The sequence below is a fragment of the Neomonachus schauinslandi genome, chromosome 7, assembly GCF_002201575.2.
Source record: "Neomonachus schauinslandi chromosome 7, ASM220157v2, whole genome shotgun sequence".
NCBI lineage: Eukaryota > Metazoa > Chordata > Mammalia > Carnivora > Phocidae > Neomonachus > Neomonachus schauinslandi.
Window position 1 is genome coordinate 123,987,611 of NC_058409.1, and position 19,386 is coordinate 124,006,996.

Genomic DNA, 19,386 nt, shown 5'->3' on the forward strand with positions numbered 1-19,386 from the left:
AAAAAAAAAAAAAAAAAAAAAAAAAGAATTTATTAATAAAGGGGCGCCTAGGTGGCTCAGTCGTTAAGCGTCTGCCTTCGGCTCAGGTCATGATCCCAGGGTCCTGGGATCGAGCCCCGCATGGGGCTCCCTGCTCAGCAGGAAGCCTGCTTCTCCCTCTCCCGCTCCCTCTGCTTGTGTTCCCTCTCTCACTGTGTCTCTCTCTGGCAAATAAATACAATCTTTAAAAAAAAAATGTATTAATAAAATCTAGTTAAAAGTGGGAGAAATGTCAGGTTGACAATCTTTTTCAGATCACTGTGCATCCAAGTTCAAAGAAAATTTATATTTGGTAATTCTTAGATGGGGGAAAGCAATATAGATACCACTGCAATTTCATTTCAACAATTACAATTTTTATTTTCTTTCCAAGCATGATTTCCTAGTGATGGTTAGGTAAACAGTTAGTAAATTGAAATGTCCCCCCATTTCTTAAAATACTTTCCAACAACAAATCTAGAGAATCAGGTAGAATGGATTTTCTAAAATTAATGCATATTAGTTTACAAAAAACCTTAATTAAAAATATACAATTACTTGTCAGTAAGACATCAAAGAATAATCAACATTTCTTTCTTTTTGATTGGCATTATATCAACTCGATTTAGTAAGAAGACTGGCTATCAGTTAAGTTCTTATCTTTGTCCCTTTTTTTCAAAAGGAAGAAAATTAGTTATTACTTAATGAATGTAATTTATTCATTCTACTCTTTGTGTGTGGAGTCCAGGCCAAGAGAAATAACTGAAGGGTGCTTCATAATGAAAAGGTTGTGAACCAATCACTGGGAAGCCTATTTTGTTTTGCCCAACGTTGTACCACTTAAATCATATCTATTATGTATCTTACGATTCAAAATTAATTGAACACGGAAAGGAATTACCTTGAAGGGTGGTTCGGCAAAAAACACGGATTCTTTTCCCGAAAGTGGTGTTGAAGTTATTGATCTTGGGGAAGACACATCACTCAACTTAAAAGACAAAATGAAAATCACAGATAAAGAATGCTTCTTCAAAGTCTCTTCTGCTCTAGTGCCAAAGAATTCACCTACTTAACCAATGCAAATAAATCTAATGGTAACCATCCTTAGTCTCAATTAATTCAAGAGTATTTTCAACTTAATGTCGCCCCTCAAATACTTTCTGAAACCTTGCAGAGTATAACTAAGTAACTCTGTTCCTCTAGTCACGAGAAGCAATTTTCAAAACCTGTAAAACTGTGGCATGTTAAGAATATTATCAGTGAATATGCTCACATAGTTAACATAACTTATCAGAGGAGATATTCCTCTCAACTACTTGAGAGATTTCACAGACATCTGAGCTTCCTCCTCTAGGCAACAGTCACTATAAGCTCAGAAATGAAAGCTGCTTTTAATATTAGCCAACCTTCAGTGTAATTAGAAAGGCAAATATATTTTAGCAGTGTTTTAAGAAACCAACTAAAATTCATTTTCAATTAACTGCCTCACCAGCCACCCATTCTTCCTGCCTTCATGTGAGCTATTAATGTGAGGTACTAAAAGGAGACTGAGCTTCACTTAAGGAAGAAGTTTCTGTCATAAGACTTTGAGAAATTTCCGTGAAGCTTTTATTTATTTTTATTTTTTTTCCTTGAGGCTTTTAAAAAAGATGCTGTTCAACTCCTCAGCCTTGCAATAAATAAGAATCAACATTATTTCCATACTAATAATCAAAATCCTTCATACCGCCCTCTGTAATTGAAAACCAGTAAAGAAAATTTTAAATGTGCATTTAATGGGTGCCTGGGTGGCTCAGTCAGTTAAGTGTCTGCCTTCTGCTCAGGTCATGATCCCAGGGTGCTGTGATCGAGGCCCACATTGGGCCCCCTGCTCGGCAGGGAGCCTGCTTCTCCCTCTCCCTCTTCCCCGCACTCCTGCTTGCTCTCGCTCTCTAGTGCTCTGTCAAATAAATAAATAAAATCTTTAAAAAAAATAAACGTGAAAAAAAAAATGTGCATTTAAGGGTCAATCCTAAAACATTTCTTTTTGGCCTGAACACAAAATGACAAAATCGTGGTTTTTTGTTGGTGATGTTGTATGTTTGTTCACTGTTGGTTTGCTTTTGTCTTTACCTGGGTAGGACTGATAGGAGGTGGTGGAGCTTTGCGTTTTTTTTTGGAGTTCCACTTCTTTCTGAGCTTAGTTTAGAGACTTGATCATGCTGGAAGTTATCACAGTCCAAAGAACGGAGGTGGGTTAGTTCGGTTAGTAAAGTCTGAACAAACAGCTTCATCAACCAAATGAGAAAAACCTCAACTGTTCATGCATTTCTTATTTTATCAAGACCTGACATCTACCCACATAAAAATAAGTAATATGCATGCTCCAAGTGCTCTTCCAGCAGCCCATGCTTTAATAGCCAGAAAATATAAAACATAAGACAAAACCAGATTAAGTTGGTGTGGAGAATTGGGAAAGTGGAGGATGGGGAGCTGTCTGCCCCCGTTTAGAACCCAGGATACATTCCTCGTTTAGCTTCTGTCTTAATGCAAAGCAGTGGTATTTCTACCACCTTTGCATTATTTTCACTCCTTTCCTTAAAGAATGTTGATATGGGGGCAAGGGGAAATGTCATCTCTGAAGATTATAAATAAGTAACCCAGCTAGTACCTAATAAATTCAGTATTGACTATTTCCTGTTTATGACAATTTTTCAAGAACCTTGATGTATAAGTAAATAAATACAACAGTCAACTATACATCTCATCAAAAAAGGAAAAAACACTGATGATGTTTTTAGGGAAAAACTCCAAAATAACAGGGCAATCTTCTCAATTTCTGTAACTCTAACGACATTTTAGAAAAGTTCCAATTAAAATGAAAGGACAAGCTAAACCTCTTATGTTCATTAAATATCTCACACTGCCATGGATGGATGTCTATAATCCATGGGATACACAAGCATTTAAAATATTGTTGTTTGTTCACAGAGTTAACCAAACATTTTTACACCGACAGAAAATATTAGTACATTTCAGAAAAAGATGAATATATAAGTAGCAAGTTTTTAAGTTACATGCTTTGGCAACAGGGTAAACCATTAAGAAAACCTTTACCATTTTCTAACAATGAATCATTTATTCTAAAGATTTTTCACTCCTTAAGTATTTTCAACATAGTTTTTGTCACTTTTCTAGTGGACCACAGAGTGGTTTAATCAGGACATTTTCAAAGTCCCACAAGCTATGATGATAAAAAAATTCTCTCCCCCAAAGATAAATACCTGCTTTGGTTTTGTTGGTGTCTTTAAATCTGTAGAGGAAAAAGTGAAAAAAAAAAAAAAAACAGAACTGTAAGGACCATGACTCACATCCACTTTGGGGCTTTTGGTGGCGGATACACACATACACACACACACTCACACCCATAACATAACAAACACAATATTTAACACTTCATTTTTCTTCAAGAATATGTTTAAAGGAATAACAAAATAGATCATATTGCACACATTCCTTTACCCTTTGGGGAAAATGGAGTGGATAAATTTAAAACAACACTGGCTATTTTCTTTCACATACCAGAATCCTGAGAGATTTTTGATAATAGAAGGCTTTGAATTCCTGCATTTTCTGAGAGTTTGGAATAATGTAAGGCATTGTGTCCAAGAGAATCTACAAGGTTTAGGTCTGCACCCTTTTTAATTAAGGCTTCCACGATATTAGAGCTCCTGATCTCACAAGCCAGCATGAGAGCAGTTCTAAAGAAAAAAGGAGACACCAAATTAGTACTAAGACAATGGGAAGACACTTTCTTGGGAAGTCATTTATCTTGAAAACAAGGAAAAGATGATAAGTGCAGTTAAACATATACACTTAATCTAAGGAATTTGAAATGTAGTGCTAGCGAGGTGAAATTAGGTTATTTTTGTTTTTAAACTTCAGATTAAATCAAAACATTAAACCCCTATTAGGTCAAATAACAGAGACATAATCTTCTAAACATAATCTTCTAAATATGATGGAATTTAATATGATTGGCATAAATTATGTCCTCTTTTCACCTCAAGCATTTAAAAGTAGCTATACATCATTATGACTATTTTTAAAAGCAGCCAATATGTTTACTCTTGTTTAATTTTGCATGAGAAGCCACTGGAAATGGCCTAGTCACTTTAGTATTCAATAATCTCATCATAGACTGAGGTCTGAGGGAAAACTATTTTAAGTCAAAACAGATTCTGGATTATCAAAAGAGGCAGGAGGGGTGCCTGGCTGGCTCAGTCAGTAGAATATGCGGCTTTTGATCTCAAGGTCATGAGTTTGAGCTCCATGTTGGGCACAGAGTTTACTTAAAAAAAAAAAAAAAAAGGCAAAAAATGAAAAAATTAAAAGCACTTTATAACAAACGATCCAAAAGATAGCTTTGTTATTTTGACAGACTCTTAGACTCCCAGAATGTAGATAGCGCCGAAATCCCATGATTTCTATTTCTGTGGTACCTTCCATTTTTGTCCCTGGAATTTACATCTGCTCCGTGGTCCAGGAGAAAGCGACAGACCTCACTGTGGCCATTTTGTACTGCAAGCAGCAGTGGTATATTCCCATCCTAGGAGACAAATTCAGATTGATTGTAACTCAGACACCAAATGGCCAGAATCGCAAAGGACCTTGCTCTTTGTACATTTATTCCGGAGCCGTCCTGCCACCATGACAGTTTGCATCCCAACTGTGTACCGTTACATCTCAGCACAGCTCTTCTTACGGAGCTGCACCAACTGTTAGCTTTTCCTCAGAACCTCGGCCTCTTGGGCTACTTGTTCCTTCAGTGACCATCACTCAGTCTGGCAATGATGTGAGAGAGAAGGCAACACCAAATATGTAAAGACTCAAGGCAAGTATATCATGTTTATTGAGGAGATGGCTCTGGAGAAATGAAGGACTTGTTTCCACAGGTGGTGGTGGCAGCTTCTTCCAAGCGAACCACATGCTTCCTACCATTCATTCTGCTATTCCCTTCTCAGAGAGTGAATGCTTTCATAACCTGACAGGTGCCAAAACAGAACAGAAATTAAGAGTCTGTCTATTCCTGACACCTGACTAGATAAAAGATCAATGGAAAGAATGATTTAAGATGACAATTGGCATTCCTTAAAAAAAAAAAAAAAAAAAAAAGAAGTTAAAACACCGTAAAAAAAAACCTAAAAAAAATGAAAAACTGTTTTTTAAAAAAACTGAAAATAAAATTTAAAAAAAAAAAAAAGGCAAAAAAAAAAAAAAAGAGAGAGAAAGAAAATGAGATCCCAACTCATACAAATCATGTAAGGAAATTAAGAATTTAAACATTATTTACAACAGAAAACAAGAAAAAATACCAGAAGAATATACAGGTGACTATTTCCACAATCTTAGGGTGAAGAGGTCCTAACTCAAATGATACAAACCATAAAGAGAAGTTTTTGTTCTGCTTTTTCCTTGAACATTCCTCACAAATGGGGTTGATAGTAATTTTTAAGGTAGATGTATTCAAAGAGGCAAAGGAAAAAATAAATTACAATATAGCCAATGATTTAACATGAGGACTTAAAAAAATATAATTACTGCTTAAAGATTGAGTCTCCATTTAAAATAGAATTTCAGACACATTTCTAAAACGTTATCTCTGTGAAGTTATAATACTTTCTGGTTATAAAGCACTGAGATTCAGGGAGTGGGAATTCGTCCTCAGATTCTATAAACTCACTTAACAATATCCCCGTTAGGTACAATGCATATGCATGTCAATTCCCATCCTATGGCAGGAAATTTAACTTTGTAAACCAGGACTGAATGGCATGTATATTTACTCTCAAAATAGTCCAGCAAGGTTAAAATAGTCTAGAAGCAGTCTTCAAAGTTGAGAAACCCTAATCAAGAGTACCCAAGATGATACATGGGAAAGAACAGAAATAATAGAACTTCAATTTAGACTTACATCTTATTTCTAAAAATCAAGAAAGTCAGCCTTATTAATATTTAGGTTGATGGCAGACAAGCTCAGAAACAAATATACACATCAGGAAGTGCATGTTGCAAAATGTCTTGTTAATGGTTCAGGGACCAGTGGAGAGAATACTTGAATCCATTTGGCAGAAGAGGACCCAGGTTGGAAATCACTAGTCTTGCCAAATGCTTAGGTCTCTAAATGTCTTCGTGACTTTCGGGAGTAGCCCAGAGCGCTCTAGAAACCAGTGTCCATCTAGTAGCCGCCCGATACTCACCAAATCCTTGAGGTTTATGGGGCTTTTGTGCTCGCAAAGAGCCTGCACGGCTGGAAGGCAGCCTTGTGCCGCTGGGGAAGGAAGCAAACACCACAGCCCATCACAACGCTGTTCACACAAGCAGGGATGTCAAACACGTTCAGGACATGGGAAGTTCGCGTCCCACCCAGTTTGCGTATGTTACTCTAGTTGCACTGAAGAGCAATGGTATCAGGAAGGTTTTAAGTAAGGCGTTTTCAATTACTATTAAATTTTGATGTTTCCAGACCTAAAGCCAGTGGCTGCCAGTTGCCCTTATACAAATACTTGGTTTAGCATTTTGTAAGGACTTAGCTTGTCCACAACGAGCACTAACAGGAATTTATAAATCTCATCATTCCTGAGTTCGGTGTCAGCGTCCTATTACTTGGAGTTGTGTGAGATAAAAACAGCCAGTAAAACAGAACACTGATAAATAAAATTGGGGTTTCTTTTGAGCCCCAAATCAAAAAAGTCTGTATCAAACATCACATGAAATCTGCAAATGCTTATGAGTGCCTCTTAAATAAGAAGCTTACATTAATTAAAATACAATAACCACGACAATTTTTACTGGTTGTCTGGCACAACTGATGAATTCTAGATGTGTTCTTTGATAAAACTCCACACGTTTTGCAAACTGAGGGAAATGGAAATTCTAGGAATGATGACAGACAACAGCATCAGAAATAAAATGGCTTGAATGAGGAAAGATCATGGCTTGCATGAAGAAAAGGAAAATTTAGTATTTCTTGTGGCAGCAGATAAATAAGATACTGAAAGTCACCTGCATAATGTAAAGCTGTTTTCCCAGAACTGTCAACGCTTTCGGCTGGGCATTTAGACTAGAAGACAAAAATAAATAAATACACATAATAAAATTCAGTTCTGTTTAGTTCATCCTTTTCCTGCAAGGTTATGATGTATCTTATTAGGAGGAGTTTAAATAGGAGTAAGCCCCGATTGCTGTGCTCCGGGGCCGACGGGGGGGGGGGGGGGGCGGACTCATTTCCAAGTAATGGTGACCCAGGCAAGAGGTCACCTCTTTGTTGCTTCGGCTGTCCTGTCCTCTCTCTCACACTAGCACCCCATCACCAGCAGATCATCCCCACCAGCTAACACACACGCTCTAGGAGTTCTCACCTTGATCTCATCTTTCCCCCCATTTCCTGCCCCAATTCTCTATCCCTCTTCACAAAACCAACTTTCTGTCGAGAACGGCCCACGTGCAATCCAGGCTTCCTCGCTTTCCATTCACTTCCAAACCCAGTGCAGCTGCGTGCTGTCCTCCAGACTCCACAGACGGCCCTAGTCGGTCACCAACAACCTTCATGTTTCCCACAACAACAAACATCTGTGTCCCCCCCCCCGACAGCAATCCACCGGCTTCTCCAAACATTCCTTCCTTCCGGCTCCACACTAGCCTGCTTTCCCGGCCCCTGCTCTGGCCACTCCCCCTCCGTTAGCCAAACAGAACCTTGGGGTTCCTCGCCGCTCTCTTCCTTGGTGATCTCATCCACACCCACCAAGAGGCTAATGACTCTCAAATGGAAATCTTAACAATAACCACCACAATAGTGCCTATTAGCTATCACGTGCCAGGCACTCTTCAAAATATTGTTTTAAGGCTCCTCACAACCCTAGATAGATACTATTATCACTCCCACCATCGTTTGAGGAAACTGAGGTACAAAGAAGTTAATAATTTACTCAAGTCACAGGAAGTGGCAGAGCCAGGATTCAAACCCAGATGTGCTGGGCTAGAGCCCACGTTCCTCTCTGTACACAACAGACACCATCTCTGAGTGCCAGGCTGGATAACCCATTGCCTAGTTCACAGTCCCGCTCCCTGTAGGCACCTCAAACGCAGCCCAGCCCAGACTTCTGGTCTCCTCTCCCTGACGCTTCCCTGTCTTTGTCAACAGCACCATCACCCAACTAGCCAACTAGCCAAAGATCACTGGGCCATCTCTGATTTCTTCTCCTTCCCCTCCGCCACCATGTCCTGTCAATTCTGTGTCCTAAATACACCTGCTCTACTCTCTCTTTCCCCATGATCACCCCGTCAGCTAAGCCAGCACCTTCTCACCCAGACAAGCTGTGGCTGCCTCCCAGTGGTCTCCACAGCTCTGCTTTTGCCCCTATTCTCTCTAGGACTAGAGTGATCTTTTAAAACTGAAGATCAGTCCTTCCTTTAAAGCCCTCCACAGTTCCACGCTGTGCTTAGAGGAGTTACAGTCTGCCTATTATGCCACATAGGCCGGCACCCCATGTCCTTCTTTCTCCTCCTCACTCGTTTTGCCCCAGGCTTTCTTTCCTCCCTAACTAGAGCCTTTCCTACCGGAGGCCCTCTGTAACTTGCTCTTCTCTCTGCTTGAGATGTTTTCCCCTTGGCTCTTTCCATCATTTTTAGCTTAAATATCACCTCCTCCAGGAGGCCTTCCCTGAATATCCACCCCACACTCCTCTCTCTCAGGTCTCTGTTAGTTTTCTTCATGATGTTACGCAATATGTAATGTGTATTTGCGGATTTGTTTACAAGATGGCCAGCTCCATCAGGATAGGGGCTGCTCTGTTCTCTGTTCGTGAGCATATATTCAATGCTTGACACAGTGCATGGTGCCCACGGGGCACTTGTTAAAAGCAGGGGGGCCTAGCGGGCTCTTGGGGGAGGGAGAGAGTTCATTTGAATTTGAAGAATCTCACAAGACTCTTTGTGCTCATTGCCTTGAGGAGGCAGAACTTTAAAATGGTAGCCACTGGAGAAGAGAAGTCTCTCCAGCAGACAGTAAGAACAAAGGCCTAGAGAGCCTACAGTGGATTAAGTACAGAGGGTAAGGGAAGGCAGGAGATAACAAGAGTCCCAACACAGAGGGCAGGGGATGCCAAGACACAAGTGAAGAATTGGCTAGAGAGGTCCAGGACCCAAGGAAAGCAACCCATTCGTAGGACATCAAAGCCTCAGGTTTTAGCAACTATTCAGAAAGAAGAACAGCAAGTTTGCAAGTTAGAGGCAAGAACAGGCAATGTTAGAGTGAAATGTCTGTCTGCCCGTCAGTGGTAAGAAGAATGGAGATCAAGTTACGACTTACCATGCTTTGGCCTAATTTTAGAATAGCACAAGGAAGTGTTTAAAGGCTTCAAAGATTCCAGAGAAAAACCAATCCATTTGCATAACCAGATATAAAATTACATTAGAGGCTAGAATATCTGGTCCTTGCCCATGAGGATTTCCAGCTTGTCAAGTTCATTCTTCCTGAAAATTAGAGCCAGATGCAAAGTCTGGATAACCAAGCCAGACTGGGAATGGAGATTTAAAATACAAATAAGTTAAAGAAAAAATGAAGGGAAGGCCAAGGGTATGGAGGCAGGATACTGGGACAAGTCAGTGATTTGTCATTTATCCAGAGTGCCGGGTCTCAGAGAAGGCAGAGAAGTTCTATCTTAACCGTTTTCAGAGAGATGCCTCATAATAAAAAACATAATAATAATAATCACAGATGTTGATCTATTTTTCTTGAATTTCACTTCAAAGACCTGTTAAGGTTATGCATTCCCGGCATTGGTGGTACCTTACATCATGTAATGGAAGACAAGAAGCTGTGTGATCAACAGAGCACGACAAGTTGAAGAATGTGACCACATTTCTGCATTAGAATTGCAAAGCCAAATTAAAGCAAGATGCCAGTCACACACAGCGCTTGCTCGTGAAGGCTGAGGCAGCAGCACAACAGAACAGTCTGCCAAGCGCGGATTTTATTGCTCTGTGCCGTTCCTGAAAACCACCGGCTTGCATTCTGACTGGCAACAGCTGGGTGTTACGGTATGGACTGCTATCGGGAGTTCATTAAATATTCATCTTTAAGGATTTACAGAGGTCGTCCCCCTACATGAGCATTATAAGAGGGCAAGGTTAGCAAACCCGGAAGTTGGCTTGAAATTATAAAGAATAAAACCAAGAACCTAAACAAAAACCAAGAACTAAAAGCTCATTAAAAGTTACATATGAGGAAATAGCGGTTAAAATTCTGTTTCTCAGTAAGAGCTGTGTTCTCCCAATGACAGAAGGAGAGAATATTAGGATACTGGAGATCCTGTATCATAAGGATCTCCAACAGCATGGAAAAAGTTTTTAAAATTGACTACGTAAAGGATACAAGCCTTTCAGGAAAGAAAATAAGGAGCTGAATGAAGGAGAGAAAAAGGCTGGATCCCAGGAAGACACTCCAAATTCTGATTAGGATCCTCTTCCCTTACCAGCGCAACTGCTATGGAAATAATCTTCTCCTTGGTATCATTTAAAGAATGATGCCTCTTAGGAAATGCAGTTTCTGGGATGGTATTTAAAGGAGCATGCGTGTGTTTGTTCTTTCACAGATAAGGGTACTCTTAAATTTTGACATCATTTTAGGTTGTTCCATGTTACCTGAAGGAGCTTCCGGATGCATTCATGGTGGCTGTTCTTGGCTGCGAGGTGTAAAGCACTGTGTCCTAAATGGAGTGAAAAAAAAAAGTTTTGGGAAAAAAAGGCCACACGTTTTAAATCCCTTTCTTATCTCTGTAAGGAAGACAACTATGAGGAAATAAACTGTTCTCCAACAAAGACGAGATTGTTCCTCTTTAGGGGAAGACCTCAGCTTCTTATCTGTAAAGTTCAGTGACAAAAGAGCCGAGAACACAGAGCATCCTGCCCGCTGGGTAATATTCGGGGTCTACTCCAAGGGCCGTTTCTCTTGGGGTGCCATGAAATCTTAGCTAGAAGCTTGCAGGTGACTCAAGACATGCAGCTCAGCTCTGCAACTGTCAGTATGTACGCCAAATGCCCTGCATCCACATCAGCCACACGAGGCTTCGACTACCACAGGCCCAGGAACCCAAGAGAGGCCGCCCGTGGGCCAGGCGAGAACATTCTGAACACCCACACACTTAAATCCCGGTTTTGGACCTTTCATTTCCCTCTCCTCCAAATGTGCTCCAGCCCCTGCATGGAAATTACCTTGAGTTTTCAGATATTCAAAATCCTTCTGTGGAAGAAGGGAAAGAGTTGTAAAACCAGTAATACACTATTTAAGTGGCATTTCTTTATATTCCCTTCATAGAACGTGACTCCAACAGGAGGCACTCCGATACCTCAGCGGTCAGCTTTAGGAAGTGCTCGTGCTGGACCCAACTCTCCCCACTGCCTAATGGGCCTACAGAATTTCTATGGAAGAGGGGCTGAGGGGCAGCCTCCAGGCAGAAGGCCTGGCTACCAGCCCAGCAGGCTCCCACCCGAGGCCCTTCCCAGCTGCTCTGCGCTGAGCCTGGAATCTCTCCCTCCGGATCACCACACGGCTTACTCGCTCATCTCAGATGCCGCTGTAAGGGTGCTTTGAAATGCGGTATCCCCTAACCTCCCCTTTTAAAATTCCCATTCCTCGGCCACCTTTTTAATCCTTACTCCCTGCTTCATTTCTGTTCTTCACAGCACTGAGCACCTTCCCACACTCCCTTCCCACCCCAGCCCCTCCACACAACACACACATCTATGGAGATCATGTTTTTCTTTCCCGACTAGACTATGAACTCATTGAGGACGGGAAATTCAGACTCTTTCCCTGCTGTGTCTCTAGTCCAGCACTGATGATGCCTAGTAGGTTCTTAATACACACTTGTTAATTTGAATTAGAAGGTATAGCTCATTCCAAATGTCTGGGGAGGAGGTTTGCGGGGAAGAACCAAAATTACCACTGTTAGCCAACCCAGCACACATAGTCAACTCTTAAATCCTCCATTTTCCAAACTTTTTGGCCAAGATACGCCCAATGTAACACCTGTAAACAACCCATACTTTGGGACATGCTTCAAAAATGGTTTCTCAGCCTCAGCGCTATTGATTCTTTAAGCTGTGTGTGTTGAGGGGAGGGAGGTTGTCCTATGCATTTTAGGGTAATAAGCAGTACCTCTGGCCTCTACCCATTATATGTCCATTTGTGATGATCAGAAATGTCTCCAGATGTTGCCAGATATTCCTTGGGGGCAAAATCACCCCTGGGGAGAACCATGGGGCTTAGAGACAACAATTTCTTTTATATGGTGGTCCAGTCTCCAAATATCATTTCTCCTTTTTGAAATAGTCTTCATGGGGCGCCTGAGTGGCTCAGTCATTAAGCGTCCGCCTTCAGCTCAGGTCATGATCCCAGGGTCCTGGGATCGAGCCCCGCATCGGGCTCCCTGCTCCTCGGGAAGCCTGCTTCTCCCTCTCCCACTTCCCCTGCTTGTGTTCCCTCTCTCGCTGTGTCTCTCTCTGTCAAATTAATAAATCTTTTTTTTTTTTTTTAAGATTTTATTTAAGAGAGAGAGTGCGCACACATGTGCTCACATGAGTGGGGGGGGGGGGGGGGGGCAGAGGGAGAAGCAGACTCCCCGCTAAGCAGGGAGCCCGATGCAGGGCTCCATACCAGCACGTGGAGATCATGACCTGAGCCAAAGGCAGACGCTTAACCGACTGAGCCACCCAGGCACCCACTGACTATAAATCTTTAATTATTGGAGTAGGAAATACATACTCACAAATTAGAGGGTTTAAGACCCCAGTGAGCTGTACAGAAGCACGTGTGAGGTCAGAAGATCAGATTCCTTCTTTTCTGAGACCAGCTGAACTACAGGATTCTAAGGGCATCCGTGAGGGGGGGGTTGTTTAGGTGGTGCAGAACACTGAGAGGCAGGAATCCCTCCAACCTCTCCCACATGGGGAGGATGAGGAAGAGAAGAGGTTTGTCTTCCTGTTTCCAAGGGTCTCCATTGCCAACCTTCCTCATCCTCATCCTCCTTTTACTGCATGAGAACCCCTCCTTCCAGGATGTATACTACATCATAGTATGAGTTCGGTTACAGTATGCATGAAATAGGCTTCGGTGGGCTAGCCTCGCCCCCAACTATCATCTGTACCAGTGTTTCTAAGGACAAACACATTCCGAGTTCTAAACAAATGCCTTACAGATGAACTTTTGGAAGCCATCCCGATTGTAAGTAGAAGATTGTTTATGTCATGTATGCAGTGCGTTAGCTTTCGTCTATGCGGTGGACAAAAGCTGTTCTACATAAAGAGCACCCATTGGAAAAAGACACAATTCTCCAGAGACAAGATAGTAGGGAGGTTTAAACAACTCAGCATAAAATAAACAACAGGGCTTCATTGCACTCCAAGTGTTCTAGTCATACCTGGAAGTAAGTACTGTGTTTCTAAAGGAAACACAATTCTTTTATTCCCTGGCCCTATGCGACGTTTTCCTAAACCAGGAGAACGACAGTATTTCCCATTCAAATAGTCTCAAAATCCAAATAATACATCATTCCCTGGACATTACACTGAAGCAAGAGGTCTCTCACTCCTAAGGTTAGAACAAAATCTTCTTTCCAAATGCAAAATTTTCTGGAGAGAATACATTATATTAGTGACAGACTCTCAGTGTAATGAGACAGTGTATAAGTCTGGCCCCCAAAGGGACTATGCATTCTGATGTTTCCATATCCCAGTTCTCACTCTTGGCCCCCATTCAGCTGTGGATCTGTCTGGAATATCAGGAAACAATTTCCCAAAAGCAAATAACACGGCAACCCTAATTCAGTACATTCTGGCAGAACTTTGCCTGTAAGTAAAAAGACCAGTGTTATTTATAAGTCAAGAATCGTGGGCTATTACAGGTAGTATAAAAATCCTATTAATGAAAGGAAGTCTGAAAAGGATGGCCCAGGGGCACCTGGCTGGCTCAGTCGGTAGAAAGTACGACTCTTGATCTCAGGGTCATGAGTTTCAAGTCCCACACTAGGTGGAGAGAGGACTTAAAAAAATAAAAATAAAAAGTAAAAAGGATGGGGCGCCTGGGTGGCTCAGTTGGTTAAGCGACTGCCTTCGGCTCAGGTCATGATCCTGGAGTCCCGGGATCGAGTCCCGCATCGGGCTCCCTGCTCAGCGGGGAGTCTGCTTCTCCCTCTGACCCTCCTCCCTCTCATGCTCTCTGTCTCTCATTCTCTCTGTCTCAAATAAATAAATAAAATCTTTAAAAAAAAAAAAAAAAAAAAGTAAAAAGGATGGCCCAGCCATTCTTGCCATGGAACACCTTCTCCCCGCCCCCCATTATCTCAGACAATAACCCTTTATTCAATTCTTTACGATCACAGGATTATAAAATGGAGAATTAACTAATAGAGGAATTATTGATGTACTCTTCAAGTGTATGTGAAAAACTCTGAAACTAATGAAGTCAGAAGACAGAGATAGGGCTAACAAGGCCAAAGTCTGAAAAAATCACGGTTTTAGATAATATAGAAACATTTAGAAAAATAAAGAGAATAATAACTAGGTAAGATTTAAAATATTTTCTTAAAAGTTAGAGTTTCAGAATGCGGACTATATTTAAACAATAAAAGTATAAATTTGGTTCTAGTTTTATTTATTTTTTATTTGTTTTTAAAGATTTTATTTATTTATTTGACGGAGAGAGAGACACAGCGAGAGAGGGAACACAAGCAGGGGGAGCGGGAGAGGGAGAAGCAGGCCCCCCGCGGAGCAGGGAGCCCGACGCGGGGCTCGATCCCAGGACCCCGGGACCATGACCTGAGCCAAAGGCAGATGCTTAAGCATCTGAGCCACCCAGGCGCCCCTTATTTATAATTTTAAATATATTTAAACATCATTAGGCATAGTAATCCTCATCTTTTCACCATATTTTCATTGCTGAGGCACAGGTCCGTTTACCTTGTTATATCCCCAGGAGAGGATCCGAGTATGAAAGACATACTTGTAGCCACTATTTTTACTATTAGATATGGAATCACCCCTTAGTCCCCCAGTGTAGATTTGTATAGCATTCCATATGGAATTAAAAGACTTGTTTGTGTGTGTGTGTACCATCGGAAGTATTTTTATGGCCAGGTTATGCTGATGGCTGTATACGGTTGACCTTTCTGACCACCCATACACAAGTCAACAGCAAGTAAAGTACGACAAATCATACAATCGTTTTTTCATTTTTCTTTGTTCTAAATGAAAATATGAAATACACTTTATTGGCTGTAATTTGCAGTTAACAGTTTAAACTACCCATTCTCTAAAGTGCCTGAGTTTTAAGATGGCTAGATATTACCTTTTGTGTCTTTACATGGTATCAAATTTGAGTGGGATTAGGGGGCATAAAGGAATGGAAGTTCACCTAGAAATCAAAACAAAAATTAAGCCAGCCCTTAGAAACCCCAGAGAAAAGTAAGGGCTCTCAAGCATTCCTCCTTCTGAGGACTATGCATTCTGATGTTTCCATATCCCAGTTCTCACTCTCCTAAGTCTCTCTTCTGTGAGAAAAGACGTTTTATTCTGAAGGTTAAGTGTGCAAAGGGATCAGAGAAAATTTAAGATACGGGTGTGAGATACAAAATGCACATTATCCTCCAATCTCTGTCTCTACCTCCTTGTGTAACAAAACCTTCGATATTTTTAACTGGACACGTTGCTGCCCAGAGTTCCCAGCTTCCCAGAAAGCCGAGTGTGGCCACAGATCACACTCTGTCCAATGAGATCTAAGTGTGTGTCATTCGTGGGCTGTGCTTGCCCCACCCCTTTGCAGCTGCTGGGGCGCAGGTTCAGGGGAAGCCGCCTTGGGCTATGAGGACTACCGCCGCACCCTGGATGGTGGAGCAACAGAGGTCTGTATCCCTCACAGTGTGGAGCTGAGCTCCCATACCGATTTGGGGCTTTCAACTGAGACAGAGAAAATTCTATTTGTTTCAGTCACTCTTACTTTGGTATCCTGTCCCATTGTGTCAAATGTATACACTCATGAATAGAGGGTGTCTGAAAGCAGATGCTTCAGAAAAGCCCTGATAACAAACAGAAGATTCTTTGGTCTTCTTCAATCTTCTGTTAATGCTTCTGTTCAATCCTGCCTCATCCTCCACGGTGCTAAATGCAGGCACCACCACCCCCCACTCTGAAAAAAAGCCTAGGAGTCAATTTTACTATTTATCCGGGAGAAGTGCTTTCTAAAGAAACAGACAGAAATGCCAATCCCTACGTCAGTGAAGAACCAGAGCAAGCAAAATAAAAGATGCTAGACAAATAACGTAGGTCCAGCTCAGAGATGGCGCCGTGGGCTTAGGAGCTGGCTTTCCTACGTGACCACGACACACCCGTGTGTGGTGGTCAGCAAACAGGCAAGTAAGGAATGGGGGGGAAACTGCCAAAACCAAAAACGTAAGCCATCAGCTTCTACCAGTGTTTGGGTTTTCTTTTTCTGATTTGTACAATGAAAGCAGCTGGCCTGGTGATTGTAAAAAACATAAAGATGTGAAACCTTTTCAAAAATCTCATGTGTAAAAGATAATAAAGGTGTTGTGGGTGAGGTAGCGATAATCGTGATCATCTAGGAGCCACACGCAGGGAGCCCTCACGGCATCGTGGGCCCTGGGACGCCCACACTGACCATGGCGCTGAAGCCTCAACGGCCATTCCTCTAAAATGATGTGACCTGGGGCGCCCGGGTGGCTCAGTTGTTAAGCGTCTGCCTTTGGCTCAGGTCATGATCCCAGGGTCCTGGGATCGAGCCCCACGTCAGGCTCCCTGCTCCGCGGGAAGCCTGCTTCTCCCTCTCCCACTCCCCCTGCTGGTGTTCCCTCTCTCGCTGTGTCTCTGTCAAATAAATAAATAAATAAAATCTTTAAAAAATAAAATGAAGTGACTGTTGTACTGGAATCATACCCAAGGCCTTATCTTCTGACAGTGATTTGCTCATAAGAGTGCTTGTAAAGCATCCATAAAAATTCTCTGGTCAGACTTCCAAACATTTCATGTGGAGAGAGAGTTGTGAAAAAAAAATAGATGTTAAGAAGCCCTTTGCTTCTTAAAACCTCTTTTTAAATCTAGTCACTGGTTTTAAAAATAGGAAATTACACCAGTTCAGTCATCCTATTGCCTTGGTGGATAAATCTAATAAAAACTGTCAGTGTAGTATATTTTGAACGCAGTTTTTTTCCAAAAATTCTACAGGGCAGTATGATGTATGGTTAACAGATTTCTGTACCAGTTCTCAGTGGGTGTTTGGATTGAAGTTGGCCATTTCTCAGTAACAATGTGGCAATATTTAAGTAGGTTTACTAAAAAGACAACATCTCTAAGAGCTGAGCCATTTAATTCACCCCTAAACCACCATAAAAGATGTTTTGGATGAATGATGGTCAACTGAGGCATGGTGACTAATGGATTGTGCTTTTCTTTCTTTCTTCCTTCCTTTCCTTCCTTTCTTCTTTCTTTCTTCCTTTCTCTGTCTCTTTCTTTCCTTCCTTCCTTCTTTAAAGATTTTATTTATTTATTTGAGAGAGAGCATAGATGAGAGGGAGAAGCAGGTACCCCGCTGAGCAGGGAGCCCGATGCGGGGCTTGATCCCAGGACCCTGGGAGGCACTTAACCAACTGAGCCACCCAGATGCCCCTGTGCTGTGCTCTTGTGAGAGAGAAAGATGGGGGTAGGTGATAAAGCAACTGGGAGGACACAGGCATGGGCAGTAAAAGCCATCGCGTTTACCTTGGTTTTTTTTGCGAAGGACAAAATCTAAGGAGTGTTGTTGTTCTGAATAACACAACCAACGTCTCTATGCACATTTTCCTTGCAGCCTTTTCCTTCTTTTGTTCCTACATTCTCTTTGCATGCTTTCAAGAAATGATGAGAAGTCAGTGCCTCATTCAGACAAAAGTAGAACAGTAAGCCCGAAGACCAAAGTGCTACCCTCACTGCTAAAAAATGTTAGTGGGGAGGGAAGTGACCGGTGGCTCTAAGACATTTTTACGTCATTGAATGTTTGGACAATGTTCTGGGCCCACATAGTGCTGTGGAGTCCACCAATTTCAATCAGGGTTAAAAAAAAACATGGAGTGTGGCAGTGCCCACAGACCGGCACAGAGAGCAGCTAGGATGAGTCTGCAGTGTCCCCTCCGGTGTTGCTTCTTGGAGGGTGGTGTCATCTCAGTCATCAAGGCACTGGGCGCTACACTGGGGTGTCCAGGTCTCAAGGCCCAACACTTCATCAGACTCTTAAAAACTGAGTTAGGGCTCTGGTAGGAAATACAGACTCTACCCAATGTGTCATGCGGCACAAAAACCTTAGAGCTTTAAGTGTCCGAAATGATACTAGTGGAACATAAAAAAAAAAAAAAAAAAAGAAGGCAGTCTGTAGACTTTATTATGTAATGTGATCTCAACTATATAAAACTCTGCCAGGGAAAATCTGGAAGGAAATGTAGCAAAATAGTAAAAGTTTCCTTTTCTTCTTAAGAGTAGAAGCATTGGTAAGGGATGCCTGGGTGGCTCAGTCAGTTGGTTAAGCATCCGACTCTCGGTTTTGACTCAGGTCATGATCTCAGGGTCCTAGGATTGAGCCCCACAATGGGTTCCACGCTCAGCCGGGAATCTGCTTAAGGATTCTCTCCCTCTCCCTCTGCCCCTCCTCCTGCTTGCACTCTCTCTCTCTCTCAAATAAATAAATAAAATCTTACCAAAAAAAAAAAGAGTAGAAGCACTGGTTAGCTTCTCTATAGTTTTCTGTATTTCTTTAATTTTCTACAATGAGCATCAGAGAAACATATTTTTCCCTATAACAAAAAGACAGAGGGGAAGAGATATTTGGTTATGATAGAGATAACTAGACTCCTGACTAATATATTTCTTTTGTTAAAGATTTATTTCTTTATTTGAGAGACAGGGCACGCAAGCGAACACGTGCACGGGGTGGGAGAGGGAGAGAGCGAGAGAGTCTTAAGCAGACTATGCGCTGAGCATGGAGCCCGATATGGGGCTTGATCTCAGGACCCTGACTAATCTATTTCTTAACATCAAATGCAATGAAATGAATCTGTATTATAGATCTAATTTATTCACTCTAAGCTAATTCCTTTAGATTAGGACTTTCTTAGACAGAAAACTCCATCTACTTATGATGACATACTTCTCATCAAGGGTATTTTAGCCAATCGTACTGCCCTTGCCTGTATGTGGTATGACTTTTAAGGTAATGACAAACTTTTAAAAACAAGCAAAATAACTAGGTCTTGGGATTAAGGATGACTTTAATCAGTGCAACATAAA

The 19,386-nt window shown here is 41.7% G+C and overlaps 1 protein-coding gene across 1 annotated transcript in view; it reads right to left on the reverse strand.

The window, feature by feature from the left end:
• RAI14 (retinoic acid induced 14) overlaps positions 1-19,386 on the reverse strand; it is a 138,227-nt gene that overhangs the window by 14,415 nt on the left and 104,426 nt on the right. Inside the window, 9 exon segments of the mRNA XM_021700474.1 lie at positions 920-1,006; positions 2,131-2,172; positions 2,175-2,219; positions 3,282-3,310; positions 3,580-3,758; positions 4,500-4,606; positions 6,258-6,328; positions 7,063-7,120; positions 10,702-10,766. Coding sequence (XP_021556149.1) covers positions 920-1,006; positions 2,131-2,172; positions 2,175-2,219; positions 3,282-3,310; positions 3,580-3,758; positions 4,500-4,606; positions 6,258-6,328; positions 7,063-7,120; positions 10,702-10,766 — 683 coding nt within the window.